The sequence below is a fragment of the Nanorana parkeri genome, unplaced genomic scaffold (genome assembly GCF_000935625.1).
Source record: "Nanorana parkeri isolate BGI_ZX_2015 unplaced genomic scaffold, ASM93562v1 scaffold1320, whole genome shotgun sequence".
Taxonomy (NCBI): Eukaryota; Metazoa; Chordata; class Amphibia; order Anura; family Dicroglossidae; genus Nanorana; species Nanorana parkeri.
Window position 1 is genome coordinate 137,295 of NW_017307588.1, and position 15,731 is coordinate 153,025.

Here is a 15,731-nt window from a genome sequence, read left to right on the forward strand (position 1 = left end):
GGGATTTAGAAACTCTGTTGCTTTTAGATATGGTTACCGTCCGTTGCCGTTTCCCGGGCACAGTCCTCTTTTTGAGGGGTCTGTCCCCGAAAAACGAGCGTCCTTGAAGCTGCAGGCTGACAGGTGGTGCAGGATAGGCACAACACTAGCTTCCGGTACCCGAGCCGCAGGGTGTTCCGGGTCCCAGCGCCACAACTGCTGTTTTTTTTTTTTTAAGCTTTGGCGCCTCAGTGCCATTTGCTACGTGCGCCGCGATCATTTCTCTACCCCGGGCATTTTATCTTCATACCTCAAATATCCGCTTCTTGTTCCAAAAGTCTGCGGCCAGTTATTTTGGGGCATGCTAAAACTTGGGCCGTGGTTTTGTAGGTGTGGCTACAAATGGTGATTTGTTTGTGGGTGTGGTTAAAAGTGGCAGTGGTCAGAAAGGTGTCCCCGGATTACATTTTGCAAATCTGTTAATCTTAATTGTGCCTTTATTGGACATATTGCCCTTTGTACCCTGTTTGTAGAGCCACCATCTTTGAGTGTATCTTGGTATACACCAAGATGGCGGCGCTCGCATGTTCGGGCACCGCCATCTTGGTGTATACTAAGATATACTCAAAGATGGCGGCGCACCTGTGCAGAACGCGCCGGCGGCCGATATGACCACCGCTCGTTCATCATGTGACGTCACCGTCAGGTGACGTGAAGCGCTCCGCCTCCAAGATGGCGGCGGGCATGCAGAGAACACGCCGGTGGCCAATATGGCCGCCACGCGTTCGGAAAACGAATTTATGTATGCCCAAATATAGTTTTCCTATATTCGGCCATCTAATAAATTTGTTATTTCGAATTCGGAAGAACCGCCGAATCAACTGAATTTAGTTGATTTGCAGGTTCGTCTAAATCCGAATGCACATGTCTAGCGTTCATGCTGCATCTTCATTGCGTATGGTTGTGTTACAGTTTGGTTACATGTGTCCAGGGCCAGTTATAGTGCTGTTGAGTATAAAACTTATTCCTAGTGATCATTTTGTACTCAGAAAATCAGAATTAGTGTCCCCTTGCAACACGGTCGAGCTTAGGCTGGGACGCAAACAGTTAAGCTGCCCCTCTGTTCTCCCGGACCGCCTAGTTCTATCTCATAAAATGATTGCGCCTTATCACTTAGGTCCTTTCTTTGTGAAAACTCTGAGAGTGGTGAAGTAGGAATGGTACAGGCTACTTGCATTATTCATACTAAACTGAGCCAAGAAGATAGTGTTACAGCACAGGAGAATCACCTCTATATCTTAGCACATTACTTCCCGGGACTGCAGAAGCCTCACATCTACTCTGTGACGGTGTCCGGAGAGTTTCTTCCAGCTCGCAATGCCGCGATTTGGATTTTCACCGGAGAGCATCCAGCGCATCGGTTAGCTGTTTTCCCCACTCGGGATCTACAACCTTTCCGGGAGAATTTCAGCAAGAGAGACCACTTTGGAAGAAGCATCTGCTTGAGGCAAGGATGTGTTCCTGGGTCATAACTTTACAACCTTGGCGAGGTAACTGAAGATGTTCGCTCCGCAGCGAGCTTTATATTCATGAGCATTTTGAATGGCTTTGATGGCAACTTAGAAGGCTGGAGTATTTCTCTTAATTAATGTGAAGGCATTGGGTGCACCTAGGTCACTGTTGGAGTCCTTTTTTTTTTGGAGTATCACCTAACAGCATGATCGTTCAATTCCGCAGAGTGTCAGACTTGCCGTTTGCCCGCTGTGATATCAGCCTGCCGCTGATGTGGACAGACTTAAACCGGCGAGAAACTTTGGGATATAACTTTGAGTGAAACGGGAACTTTAGCATGACCTTGGAAAGCTGTCGTCATGGGGGGCAAAAAAGGTGATGCGAAGCCGGCAAAAAAAGGTGGCGGGAAGGAGCCCCCTGCGCCTGCAAAGAGCGAGGCTAAGGGGAAGAATGACAAAAAAGGAGGGAAAGATAAAGAAAAGGACAACAAGAAAAAGGGAAGGGATGCCAAGAAGGGAAAGAAAGAAATAAGCGAGGAGGAAGAAGAGGTTTCTGAGCCAGAGGTTGCCAAAGAGCAAAGTGAAGAGAGCAAAAATGAGGAAGAGGAGGAGGAAGAAGAGATTCCACCAGCAAGAGGTAGGAGAGGTAGAGAGAAGGGTGTGGCGGCCTTAAAAGGGGCTTCTAAGGCAATGGCTGGCATGAACAAGGGGATGGCAAAGGGAGCAGCAGCTGCTGCCTTGGATCCCAAACCTAGGGAGGGGAGGAAGGATATCACAAGGGCTCAGCTGAAGGGGGCCACAAAAGCCATGGCGGGACTGACCAAAAAACCACCTCCCCCAGCCAAGAAGAAGAGGAGCTTAAAGACAACCTCAAAACTGTTTATGAAATTTAAGCAACTGAGGCCAAGACCATCCAAAAAGGGGAATTTTAAAGCGGCCTCGAAACTCTTCATGGGCTTCAGGAAAAAGTTTGCTGCTTCATCAATGTTGGATAAGAAAAAGAAGTCAGCAGCCATGCTGAAAAATACTTCAAAGCTCATGATGGGTTTAAAGAGAACGTCAAAGAAGCAACTGCCAAAACCACCCGATAGCTCCAAACCGAAGCCTTCGTTTATGCTTATCAGATTGGGGGGCAATGCTCCAAAAACAGAACCGCAAGACAAAAAAGGCCCGAGTAAGCTGTTTGGAGGCCTTTTTAATAGGAAGAAGGCTAAGTTAAAGTTCAAACCTAAAGCTAAAGTGCTTACTAAAGTGTCTGCAGCTGCGAGTTGGTTAACCAAAAGATTTCTGTCCAGGAAAAACAGGCATTTCCATGACGAGAAAGCTATACAGGATGATTGGCTGACTAGAATGGGTGTCCAGAAACTGCCTTTTCCTTCAGAGGAGGAGCTTCAAAGATACAGGGCCAACATAAATCGGTTCCCTGGTGCTCACAGGTTCTATGGCCAAAATGAGGATGTATATGGTCATCCTAAGAACTCTGAAGCCTACCGACACCAGCGATTTCCAACTCAAAGATACCTGCAAAGTGGACCAGGGAGGCATGATGACCCATCAGCTGGCTATTATGATTACCAAGATGAGGAATACGGGCTTGATAATTATGGATATCCTAATGAGGAATATGACTATCCCTATGACCAAGATGGACAGTATACCCAATATTGTGGAACAGATGAGGAATATTATGACTATTCTGGGTACCCTATGGAAGAAGATTACACTTCATATCAGGAGAACATGGAATATTACGACGAGGAGAGTCATCTCCTTAAAAGTCAGAATAACTATTTTGATTATGAGGCTGACGTCCATCACCCACAGACTGCCTATTCTTCTTATGGCTATGATGAAACTGCAATAGACTATTCAGGGGATCCACTGAATCCTTATGACCAAAGTGAAAATGAAGATGACTCATACGAATACTTCAATGGACAAGATCCGTATTCTGAAATGGAAGAAGCAGATGATTACAATGCATTTGGTATAATGGGTCGAGGTACCTACAGTACATCCCCATATGCAGAACCTTTAAACCCCTATGCCCAACCCTTGGATTACATAATAGAACATGAGGACTCATGTGCAATGCCAGAATACAGTGACCAATTTGATGGTCAGGATATGGAAGATGAAAATTCTGCTATTTTATCCCGAAACAGGAAATATAAGCTGTTTCCAAGACCTCAGGTAAAACTTTTTGGCCGAGAGAGACTAGATGTTCCATTGCCTCCATCTCCTCATATATCGTTTACAGATTATGATGAAGAAGAGGAAGAAGAAGGAGAAGACGAGCCATTGTTAGGCCGTCGGCAGCCTGAACATTCAAGACAGTCTGCTGCAAAATCCCTTTTTGCAAAGTCAGCCCAAAGAAGCTATGGTCAGCAGTATGCAAGAGGTGTTCAAAAGCTGCTTTCATCAAAACCAATGGGAAGAAAATTAAACCCCCCTCAAGACTATTACCAAGAGTCGGATTCTCAGGACTACTCCCCTAGAGCATTTGGTAGTCCATTAGGACAGTTTATGAAAAGGACACTTCCTAAGCCAATCTTAAAGCGCAATGATAGTCAATCACAAAGGCACCCTGTTTCTCCACCACCTAGAAATCCATTTGCAGATACTTCCTTTGCCAGAGCACCTTCTCCACAACCACCTGTAAAACATGTTAGAATCCCGAGCCCCATCGATAATTACCACGATGCTGAACAACCTATGATGCGGCAACTAGAAGCCTTGCAAAGAGATTTAGACAATGAGAGGTCCTCTCCTTTACCATACCATAAACGATTTGGCCACAAGTTGACTGGAATGAACACATCAAATTTCCCAAGAACAAATGGGGTTTTAACATCTAACAACAATAGTAATGACGCAAACTCTTCTTTAGAGCAGTCAAAATATCCCCCATCACCACACATGCATCCAAGGTTTAATAAGAAACCACAAGATGTCGCTATGCCTCCATCACCAAACCTTTCAACAAGACAGAGGCCTGTTTCTCCAAAGCCATCTACAAATTCATTTGGCCTGAACAAATCCATTATTCTTGGCCAAAAGCAGCCTGGACCACTCCAGCCAGGTTCTTCGTTCAGACAGAGAGATCGTTCACCTTCACCTCCAATGAACAAAGCTCATTTTCAAAGGCCTCCTTCTCCAACAAGGACAACACATTGGGCTTCAAACTCTATTACTCCAACTCCATCTCCTGTAGGAACTTTAAGAAACACAAGTGCTGGTCCTAACACTTTGCAGGTCCAAAGAATGAGAACCAGAGAAGATATCCAAGCACATGCCAGCACAGCCTCACCCAAATCAAGTCCACTTCTTCAAAGGATTGGCAGCATCAGAAATAAAGAGTTTCAGTCACCACCTTCATCACAGCCCATAAAGATGTCACCTCACGGTTCCAAATTTAAAACTGAAAACCAATTCGCCCACCAGAGATCTCCTGGTATTGGGAGAAGACAAATAAATGATGAGGAGATAACGAAAGGTCCACCTAAAAGTCCAACAATGAATCCATTTATGAAAAACCTTAGGCGCACCAGTGAGATGAAATCACTAAATCCACCTTCACCCAGAGGGTCAATGGCAGATATGTCACCATACAGAGAAAACAATAACCCACCACAGCAAACAGCCCAAAGAAAAGGAAATATGTATGGCGCAGTCGGCGCCCCATCTGAACAGCCAAGGTCACCCTTATTGAGGAGACATGACAGTCGTTCATCTAATTTGTATCCACCTAGACAAGTGCCAAGCACCCTGCCCAGGCAAGGAAGTGAAAATTCCAGGGAATACAATGATACATCTCAATCTCTTCCATTCCCTGATAGACCCAGATCACCAATGATGGGGCGTCATAACAGCATTAAAGGAACACTGAACCGTCCACCACAATTCCCATCCTCCCCAGTCTTAAATAGACAAGGAAGTAGACCTATGATGCCCAGTGAATTCAATGAGGTTCCCTCTCGGCCTGTTTCATTCTCAGATACAGCAAAATCGCCTATGATGGCAAGGCACAACAGCATGAAAAGAACTTTTAATCATCCATCACAGTCTCCAACTTCTCAAATGTTAAACCAACAAGGCAGCAGCCGTTTCGCACCCAGTGAATTTAATGAGCCACCTACACAACCTCCTCCTTTCTCTAGTCCGCCAAGGTCACCTTTGATGGGTAGACATAACAGTATCAAAGGCACTTTGAACCGTCCACCACAAACACTGAACATGCAAGGAAATAGTCGCTTTATGAACAGAGACACTAATCAGGATGCTTTGCAGTCATCAGAATTGGTAGCACCAGCAAGTTCAGTTCCTGAGGCCAAAAGTCCTTTTTGGAAAAGGGTTGGTCAGCCTCTTATAGGGATGTCTCAAGGTCCCCCACCATCACAACAGTTGTTAGGTAGACAAGAACGTGCTATGGCTACTCATCTTCCAGAAAAAGCAGCTTCAAATCCATTTGTAAAGAAGTTTGGTCATATGGCAGGTAGTATGCATAGGCCAAAGTCTCCATCTTTCTCTTCTCCACCACAGAATATAACACACTCTCAGGATAACTGGCAGCCCTCTCCTAACCAAACACCACATCAAAATCCCATGCCCTGTGCTGGAAGTATGAGCCGTCGAAAGGCACCTTCTCCACAGCCTGCACCTAAGTCTTTAGGTGGTTTCATGGCTGAGTCATTAAATCAAGCAAATCACGAATCTCCACAATCAGGATCCACTTTCCATCTAGAATTCCGAGGTTCTCCTACTTTGGCAGGTGCTAACCACTCTCATCCAAGGTATCCTCAACCAAGGGATCAATATATGGGTTATGGACCTCCAAAACAACCAGCAATGGGTTATGGACCTCCAAAACAGTCAGCAATGGGTTATGGACCTCCAAAACAGTCCGCAATGGGTTATGGACCTCCAAAACAACCAGCAATGGGTTATGGACCTCCAAACCAACCACCAATGGGTTATGGACCTCCAAAACCACCAGCTGACTTCTACGAAGGCGACTTTGAAGATCCTGTGGGAAGATATGCTGTAGTAATGCCCCAAGTTCACAGAATGGATGCATTCAGAGGGCGGGGTAGTCCTCGGGGTAGCCTTAGAGGTAGCCTACGGGGGAGCGTACGAAAGCCACCCTTTCCGAGACAACCTTTAGGGAGCTTTCAGGGGATGCCCGGTATAAGGGCCCCTAACACATCTATTCATCCACCATGGACTGAGACACTAAGAAGGGGCTCACGCAGAGCCAAGGAAAAGGTCGCCAGCTACCTTGCACATGGAAGCATGAGATCCCAGAGAGGCAGGCAGCAGATGGCTGGAAAAGGGCCCGGACTGCAGTTTGATGACAAGGTAAGATCTCTTTTATTTCCCATTTAACCCGTACCATGTACTATATATGATTGTTACACCTAGGAGGTCAGACATTCCAGAGAGGAACATAAATGTGTATGGAAAATTGTGTGAAGGAAAACTGCTATGTATTGCAGTGATCAGTACTCTGACTTCTCCCATCCAAAGCTCAGTACTAATGGGAATAAAAGTGACAGCTGGTTGGCTAAGCAGACAAGGTTCATTCATTTCTCCCACCATTTATAAATGATCACTCCATAATAAAAGAGGGGGGCAGTCAGCTGACTGAGATTATCTATCTATCTATCTATCTATCTATCTATCTATCTATCTATCTATCTATCTATCATCTATCTATCTCTCCATCCAGGGAGAGTAAGGGTCCATTCACACTTCTCCTGCCCTGCTAGAGGGCTGTGCTCTGTGCCAGGACTGTGTGAATCTCAGGACTGGATAAACAGAAATACAAAGCCTTTAGCAGCTAATTAGCTCCCACGTATGTATTTGATCCATGTGCTCAGCTGTTTGGAGTCTTCTTCACTGATCATCATTGCCAATGACCCTGGACAGTTATGGCTCCAGGACTGAACTGCTTTCAAAGGTCTCTGGGTTTCCAAACGGGTCCCTTGTACCCCAAAAACCCTTTCCCTGTATTACAGATTCCACGTCTATGGACGCTCATTTTGAATAATTGTTTAATGAAGAGTAACATGTTTAATGTCGGTGTTCTCAGGCTTTTAAGATGATTTAAAGTAGAACTCCAGCCCAAACCTCTAGTTTAGAAAGTAGCATGGAAGGGTTAACACCTCGGTTCTTATTGCAGCCTGGTCCTTGTTGGTGACATTCACCCTTATGACGATTTCCAATAGGAATGATCCGGCCACCTTTTCTGAGACCAAATACAGGTTCTATAACTGAGGCAGAAGGTGAGAGATGACAGATGAATTTATAGTTGTCACTGTAACAGGAGCAGAGGGCAAAGCTTCCAATGGGATTGGGGACACCTGTTCTAGTGATAACTGCCAAAGGTGGGCTTGCCCCTTAGCGTGGAGAGATTTTCACTCACTTCCTCACTGTTGTGTTTCCGGGTCAGGAAACTCTCACTGATAGGACAATGTAGGCAATAAAAATCTGAATTTTAACCAAAGCTTTAAAATATTTATATTTTTTTATTAGAGTCCTTCTTTAAGTTCAGTTTGAAACCGGTCTGTGTTTTGCTTTTATTCCTCTGTGCAGTTTGATGGGAATACAGGACAAACCTATGTAAATGTGAAAAATATATGTCAAAAGCCAGTATAGAGTAGCAGATGCATCTGCCTCTGGGAGTCATACCTGTGGCCGTCAGAGTCTTGCAGTGCTTCATGGGACTTGAAGTTCCACAACAGCTGGTGTTGCCCACCCCTGCCTTGAAGGAGAACTATGGGGTTAAGGCTTTTCCCCATAGTTCTCCTTAGGGTAACGGGAGGATACAAACTAGCGTCCTCCCGTCACCCTAAGCTCAGTATACCGCGAGTGTTACTGTACTGTATGTACTGTAGCTCGCGGTATACTGAGACGCCGCAGTATACCGCGAGCTGCTGCTCGCGGTATACTGAGACGCCGCAGCTGAAGCGGATCCCGACAATTATGTCTGGATCCGCCCAGCTGCGTGACTGACAGCTGGCTCTGCCTATCTAGAGGCAGAGCCAGCTGTACCCGCCCCCTCCCCCATCCGTTCCACCAGACAGCACTGGCGGATCGGAGTGGGGAGGGGGGAATCCAGCCCCTCCCTTGTCACGTCAGAGAGCCGTGACAGGATCGAGAGGTGAGCGAACGCGGTATGTGTTCGCTCACCTCCCGATCTACTAAGCCGACCTGTGACAGTGTCATTGTCACAGGTCGGCTAGAACTATGAGGTGAGTGAAAAGCACTCACTCCATAGTTCTCCTTTAAAGTGTATATCCACTTTTGCAGTCAAATTGGGATAACACCTACATTATATTTTTACTTGTTTCTCATTCACATAGCAGAACTTTTTTTTTTCCAACTGCTGCTTGCACCATACATGCTCTATTCTTTAAGAAAAATTGTTCTCTGTATTGAGTTTAGCTTTGGACTACAAGGAGGGGGCTGGGGCAGGTTAATGTGAGGCTGTGCTGGCCGATCTCCTCATTTTTTAAAACTAGATTTGAACACCGTCTGTTCTAATAAAGGGTTAAAGATCTAGAAGCATTGTATGTTAACCACTTCAGGGCCATATGATGTACCTGTATGTCCTGGTTTTGAAGTGGTTATGCCAGGATCGCGGCTGCTGCTGCTGCTGCTGCAGCCAAGATCTTGGTATTGTTTTTTTTATCCAGTAGCTGCCAGATCACTTGTAGCAGCCTGTGAATGTGCTCTTGCGCTTGACCATGTGTATTGGGAGGGCAGGAAAGATATCAGGAGTCTAATAGACCCCTGATGTCTCCATAAAGAGAACCTGTTACCTCTAAATGCTATCATACAGGGGCCTGTTGAATGACGTTAAGTGAAAGAAAAAAAGAAAAATGTAAAAAATAATAAGAGTAATACAAATAAAAACATAAAAATTAATTTGATAAACATTTGCACAAATATTGTGCAACATAAAAAAATCAGCTATCATTTTTATTCTCCAGAACCTCAGCCTTCAGAAAATATATAATTGTTTGGGGGTTTTAAGTAATTTTCTATCTAAAAATTCAGATTTTAGCATGTGTGTGCAAAATGCAAAAATTGCTCCGATACTCCGGACAGTGCTGGCCCAATCAGCTAGGCCCGGGGCATTTCCCTCCCCGCAGCTGCATGTAAACAAAGGGGAGGGATGGTGATTACATCATTGACCATATATGGCCATGTGGCTGTGTTGGTTTAGTATCATTGTCCAAATATGGCCATGTGGCCATATAAGGTCAATGAAGTCACCAGTATACCGTCCCTTTGTTTACAAGCAGCTGTGGAGGTGGGAAATGCCCCGGCTGCAGCTGATTGGGCCGCCACTGATGGCTTCCTTCCTCTGAACCCAAGCTCAGCCCTGTTTGTGATACATGGTGCCTTAGCAAACAAAATGTCACCCGGTTAGGGTTCGGATCTACTTGGATTGCATAAAGCGCCCCCATTTTCCACTCCCAACACACATGATCGTTGAATCAAAATAAATTGAGTTTCCGTTATAGATGCCCAAACACTGACCGAGCAGCTAAAATGTTCCGGGATTTATTAATAATGCCCCCCCTTCCATTCATTGCGCGTGCATTGTGTTCAATGAACTGCGGATCACCTTGCAGATAAGGGTTGAGAAGTAGGACGTGATCTCAGATGCCCCCCTGTGCCACCTTGCCCTCCAGCCTGCGCCAGTTATCAGTTTCAGCCTGCATTGATTTCTACAAGGACACAATGCACTTTGCATTCCATTAAAAAAATACTCGGCGTGAGGACAGGAGGAAAGTATTGAATTAGGAATTGGATGTGCTGCTGGCAGAGGTCAGAGCGGAGGCGGTGTACTACATGTCTCCGGTACACACTGTTGTTATTTAAAGCCAAACTCTGGCCTGGAATCGCTTAGTCTAATTTCACTGCACACTGTGAGCTTCTTACAATGTGCATTATAAGCTGCAGCAAGTTAGATAGAACCCTCTGTATTTCCTGGCTGCAGCAAGTCCAGCATCATGACCCTTACACATTTCCCCACCCGGCTCTTAGCAACCTGGGATGCTCTGGCCAGCGTCCTGCCCAGCCCCTGGCAACCAGAGATGTCACTGGTTGCCAGGAGCTCAGCGTGATGCCGGGAAGAGAGTCCCAGGTTGCTAAGAGTTGGGTGGAGAGATGTATAGTTTCCTTACACATCTCCTTATCTAGCTCTTAGCAACCTGGGACGCTCCGGCCAGAAAGAGGGCAGCAGGCACACTGCAAACATTGTGCCGCTGTGCCTGCTGCCCCTCCACAAGATGCCGCCTACACATTAATGGTAGTTCAGTCATCTTGCATATATCTAAACCCCACATTTCTTTTTTTTGTTTTGGATAAAGTCGGTCAGGGGTAGGCAACCTTGGCCCCCGTTCAGCTGAGGTGAAACAACAAGTCCCATCATGCATCTGCCTCTGGGAGTCATGCCTGTAGCTGTCAGATTCTTGCAATGCCTCATGGGAGTTGTAGTTCTGCAACAGATGGAGTGCCGAAGTTGCCTTTGCCTGGAGAAAAGGCAGGTGTCCCCATTGGTAGATTTCTCCTCACCTCCTGTTCCTGAACGGTCTGTCAGGAGGGTGAATCTCCTCAGCAGAGACACAGACATCCTTTTCTTCGTATTGCTATCCAAAACTAAAGAAAACAATGCAAGATTTGGCCCTTCCAAACTGCAAACACTTTACCTCATTAGTGCGGAAAGTGTCCAGCGCAGTTTTCTCAGCTCCGACATCTAACAGTGCCGACATCTTGGCTCGGAAAAAAACACTGAGTGGAATTTATCAAAACTGGAACCAATGGAACCCGGAGCAGTTGCCCATGGCAACTGATCAGATTCCCACTTTCATTTTCAAATCTTAACTGAACAAACTGAAAATGGAAGCTGATTGGTTGCCGTGGGCAACTGCTCCGGATTCCATCGGCTTCAGTTTTGATTCATTCCCCCCCGGTGTGTCTTGTGAAATCTGATCTTGTGATAGTAAAGGTGGCCATACATGCTGTGAATCTCTCTCGTTCATCCCGCAGGGCCATCGATTCGCCCCTCCATTCATACTAAACACTGTGGATAGAGGAATCCTTGCTGGCGACTATTGCTGGTCAGCGGCTGTTGCAAACCAGAAGAGCGACTGAACCTGATTGGATGCAGCCGCTGTTCATATGAGAATTTTTGGACCGGCTCCTTTGACAAAAGCCGATTGTTGGGGAGGTGGTAGAGGGGTGCAGACAGGCCCAGGAAAAGGCTGAAATTCAAGCAGTGTATGGCCAGCTTAATGCTAGCCAGTTGAATGGGGTAGGGAGGGGGCAGCAGAAGACATGGCATGGTGGGTAGGGAGTAAACACAGCCTAGCCCTGGCTGGGGCCCCCATCATATATCGGAAGTAGATGGCTGCAATGACCTTCTTTCTGCAACGTCAATTATACATGGATATGACTGCAAACAGAAGAGCAGAGAGGAGAGTTACACTGAAAGAATACAAAAATGTCTCCATTTCATATCGTTTTGTCATTGGTTCTTGCCAGATGCAGCCCATGCGGAGCTCGCAGTACCCGGGGCCGAGCCAAGAGCAGGATGAGAATGTTGTCCAGGATATGACACAGCTGGAGTAAGTGTTTCTGTATGTTGATGATATAGAACTAAAGACACGTGCAGAAGGCTTCGTCACATAGCAAAAACAAATATAAACTGGCAGAGCTTTTAGTACATTCCAGTACAAGTCTCGGGGGATAGTAAGAGCAAGGGAAAAGGTTATAGTTGAAGGCTTGCTTAATTTTCCTGGGTATATTAGAGTAGTTGTAAACACTCTTTGGTTTAAAAACGAATTCAGATCATACAAAAATATATTGCTGAACACTTACTGCACATTCAACATATTTCAGAGCAGCTCCAACTCTCTCTGCTCCATTTGCCTGAACTTCCTGTCCAGTACAAGATCACAAGGGACAGAGTAGCTGTTCATCTACTAGCTTGGATAAGGGAGAAGGAAGGAGGAGGGGAGGAACAGGGGGGAGGGAAGTTGTTTGCAGTGCCTGTATGTTTGTGGAGACACATACAGCTTACTAGCACACACAAGGGTGGCTCCATAGGACCCTGCAAGGGAAAGGAGCCCCCTAAAACAGGATATTAGAGCCAGTGCTCAGGGTAAACTTGTACCCTGTGCTATCTGTAACACACAAAATTAAATCACTGCATGTGACCATCATCTAGAATTGTAAATTGTATCCATATGCATTGATTGTGTTGTTTTTTTCTTGCAGGGATCTACAGGAATTGTCAGTTCTTAACAACCTCCATAAGAGGTTTGATCGAGATCTGATCTATGTGAGTAGCCATGTCCATATCTTCATTCTTATGGATTGCCGCCACGTCGATATTAACATCTGCTTTCTCCGCCCCCCTCCCAGACATTTATTGGTAGCATCCTCATCTCCTTAAACCCTTACAAGATGCTGAATATTTATGGGACGGACCATGTGCTGCACTACGAAGGGAGAGCCCTGGGAGAAAATCCTCCGTAAGTTCATGCTATGAAATATCTCGGACAAATTGCTCCGCATGATACAAAGGTGACCTGTCTGGGTAACTTTAATACATAGAGAGCTGAGGCTGCCATTCAGTGCTGGAGGCTGCCATGGAGTTGTGACAGTTCTGGGGACAGGCATGTCATGGGAACACTTGCTGGTCCCGGAACTGGGCTCCATGTCTGGGAGTCAGGCAATGCCAGCCATCAGCACTATATTGGAGCCTTAAATGTTCGCTTCAAGAATTGCACAGAGAGTTAAAGGAGTTGTAAAGTCCTGGCATACCCTCTCCTGTTATAACATCAGCAGTGTAATAGGAATACATACTGGAGATGTGTCTGATAAAACAATCAAAGCTTACTTAAAAATCCCTTTTATGTAGTGAGTGCCGCCTTCCGTCTGCCCATCACTTCCAACAACTTCCTGGATTCCCAGTGTGCTTTGCGTCTCTTTCCCTGCTGCTTGATGTGATGCAATCTCCATTTCTCAATACTACAGATCCCATCCTGCATTGCTTCCAGCAAGCAATTATAATGTTACATTGTTCAGACGTTAAGTTTTTATTTGGGAAGTTCAGATGTTGAGTCGTCGTTCTGATGGCTGACTTAGTTACAATTGTTTCCAAGAACCACCTGCACACCTTACGGCCTGACAACCTCGCAATATTAGTGCTGCTCATGGAGATCGCACAGATGGCGCTGTGCAAAGCTCAGAGTTATCAGGGGTGTCCCGAGGCTGGGTGACACCCGGAGCGGTAACCGAGTGTCACCCCGCCGAGATGTCACTGCGCATGCGCGTGACGTCACCACGCACGTGCGCAATGACGTCATCACGCACGGCAGTATTCTGATACCTGCCGGCGGCCATCTTAGTGATGGACGCCGGCAGAGAGAGGAGGGGACAGTCACCCAGCGGGATAAGGTATGCCGCCTGGTCCCCTCCTCTCTCCTGATACTGTCGGGCGTTCGGTCCAATGCCGCACCCCCCCCGCACCTCCTCTCGTTGATGTTTATTTGAAGACTGTCACGTCATGTCGCCAGAAGCTAAGGTTTCGGGACCTCGCAGGGACGCTTCATCAGCCGCTATGTTGTGTAGTGATATAATATCGCGGGTATATAAATATATAAATACCCAAATATATATTTATATTTAAGTGCGTTGTGAAAGTTGGATCTTCAGAAAATATCCAGACAACCTCAATTCTTTTACAGAGAGTAGCGTTTAATTGGATCGAAGAAACAGATGAACAGAAACAGTCCGACAGTATTAATCAAAATAAAATATCTAGGCTTCAGATGACAAACGTTCCATAAGGACCCACTCTATCTACCCAGCATATTTTTCCAATCTCTATATATGCACCTATGCCTCTCCCTTTATGACTCTGAACCTTTTAGCCACTTTAGGTTCTGAATTCATATACAGTTTAGTGCCATTCACTAACACTGAAAGGATTTCTGATTGGCTGGTCTTATTACCCCTTTGATGTTAGTTAACTAAACAGGTTTTGAACAAATTCCATACAGCTGTTCCATTGTGTACAATCAAGAAAACAGGATGGTCAGCTGGTCAATAAACTTACACAATAAAAACCTAGTTAGCATAGGTGTGTTAAATATTATCAGCCAAAATAATTCTCTGCACTACATAAGCATACACCCAAAATATACCCCTAATATATCTACTTCAATCCTAATATACTACATGTTGCTCTGATGAAAGGTCCCTGCGAGGTCCCGAAACGTTAGCTTCTGATGACATGACGTGAATGTCTTCAAATAAACATATCAACGAGATATTGATATTAGAACTTTTCTTTGTGTGTGCCAGTGAGCCTCTATGATTACTCTTAGTTACAATGGTGACACAAGGAAATGAGTGAAATGGTGTCAGTGCATTGAGGAAGTTCATTCTATGGGCAACTTCAATGAGGACGTTTACAATCTTCTATTGGAGTGGGAGAGAACTTATGGGGATTCAATATAGAAATACAGATTTATATTTAGTTTTTGGCCATAGACACACTATAAATGTGCAGCCAACCAGATACCAGCTTCTATCAGCCTATCAAGTCTATTTTTGCAAAAGGTCCTACATTCGTTATAATACATCACATGACATGTCAACCCACCTGAATCAATTTTTCAGCGAAATTGCCATCCTCCATCTTTTATCTTTAGGAATTCCAGCAGATCTCCCAGCTCCGCCCCTCCTGATGCAACCATTGACAGACATCTAACTCTTCCTCTTTGATTTTTTTTCATTTATTTTCCATTTAAGTAGAATTAAAGCCATTTTTTTGTTTTGTATAGAGTAAGGAAGAGTTATAACTAGGGATGCACCGATACCGATACTAGTATCGGTATCGGTGCCGAGTATTTGGGCAAATACTTGCACTCAGCCAAATGATCTGATGCCTAGCTCGATACTTCCGGTATCAGGAAGCCGGACAGCACGTCATTACACGCTGCCCAGCTTCCTGATGTAAGCATGGAGCCGGCTTCCCAGCCAATCAGGAAGCTGGGCAGCGTGTAATGACGTGCTGCCCGGCTTCCTGATTGGTCGGAAGCTGGCCAATCAGGAAGCCAGGCGCCGTGTAATGACGCGGCGCCCAGCTTTCTGATTGGTTGGGAAGCCGGCTTCATGCTCCCGCGTCACCTCATGACGAAGGAGCATGGAGCCGGC

The 15,731-nt window shown here is 45.6% G+C and overlaps 1 protein-coding gene across 1 annotated transcript in view; it reads left to right on the forward strand.

Moving 5' to 3' along the window:
- Positions 1-1,850: 1,850 nt before the first annotated feature.
- Positions 1,851-15,731, forward strand: part of MYO15A (myosin XVA) — an 87,880-nt gene continuing 73,999 nt past the window's right edge. Inside the window, exons 1-7 of the mRNA XM_018569305.1 lie at positions 1,851-2,016; positions 2,320-4,356; positions 4,551-4,700; positions 6,262-6,848; positions 12,048-12,130; positions 12,783-12,846; positions 12,930-13,039. Of these exons, the coding sequence (XP_018424807.1) occupies positions 1,851-2,016; positions 2,320-4,356; positions 4,551-4,700; positions 6,262-6,848; positions 12,048-12,130; positions 12,783-12,846; positions 12,930-13,039 (3,197 nt within the window). The remainder of the gene's footprint in view (positions 2,017-2,319; positions 4,357-4,550; positions 4,701-6,261; positions 6,849-12,047; positions 12,131-12,782; positions 12,847-12,929; positions 13,040-15,731) is intronic.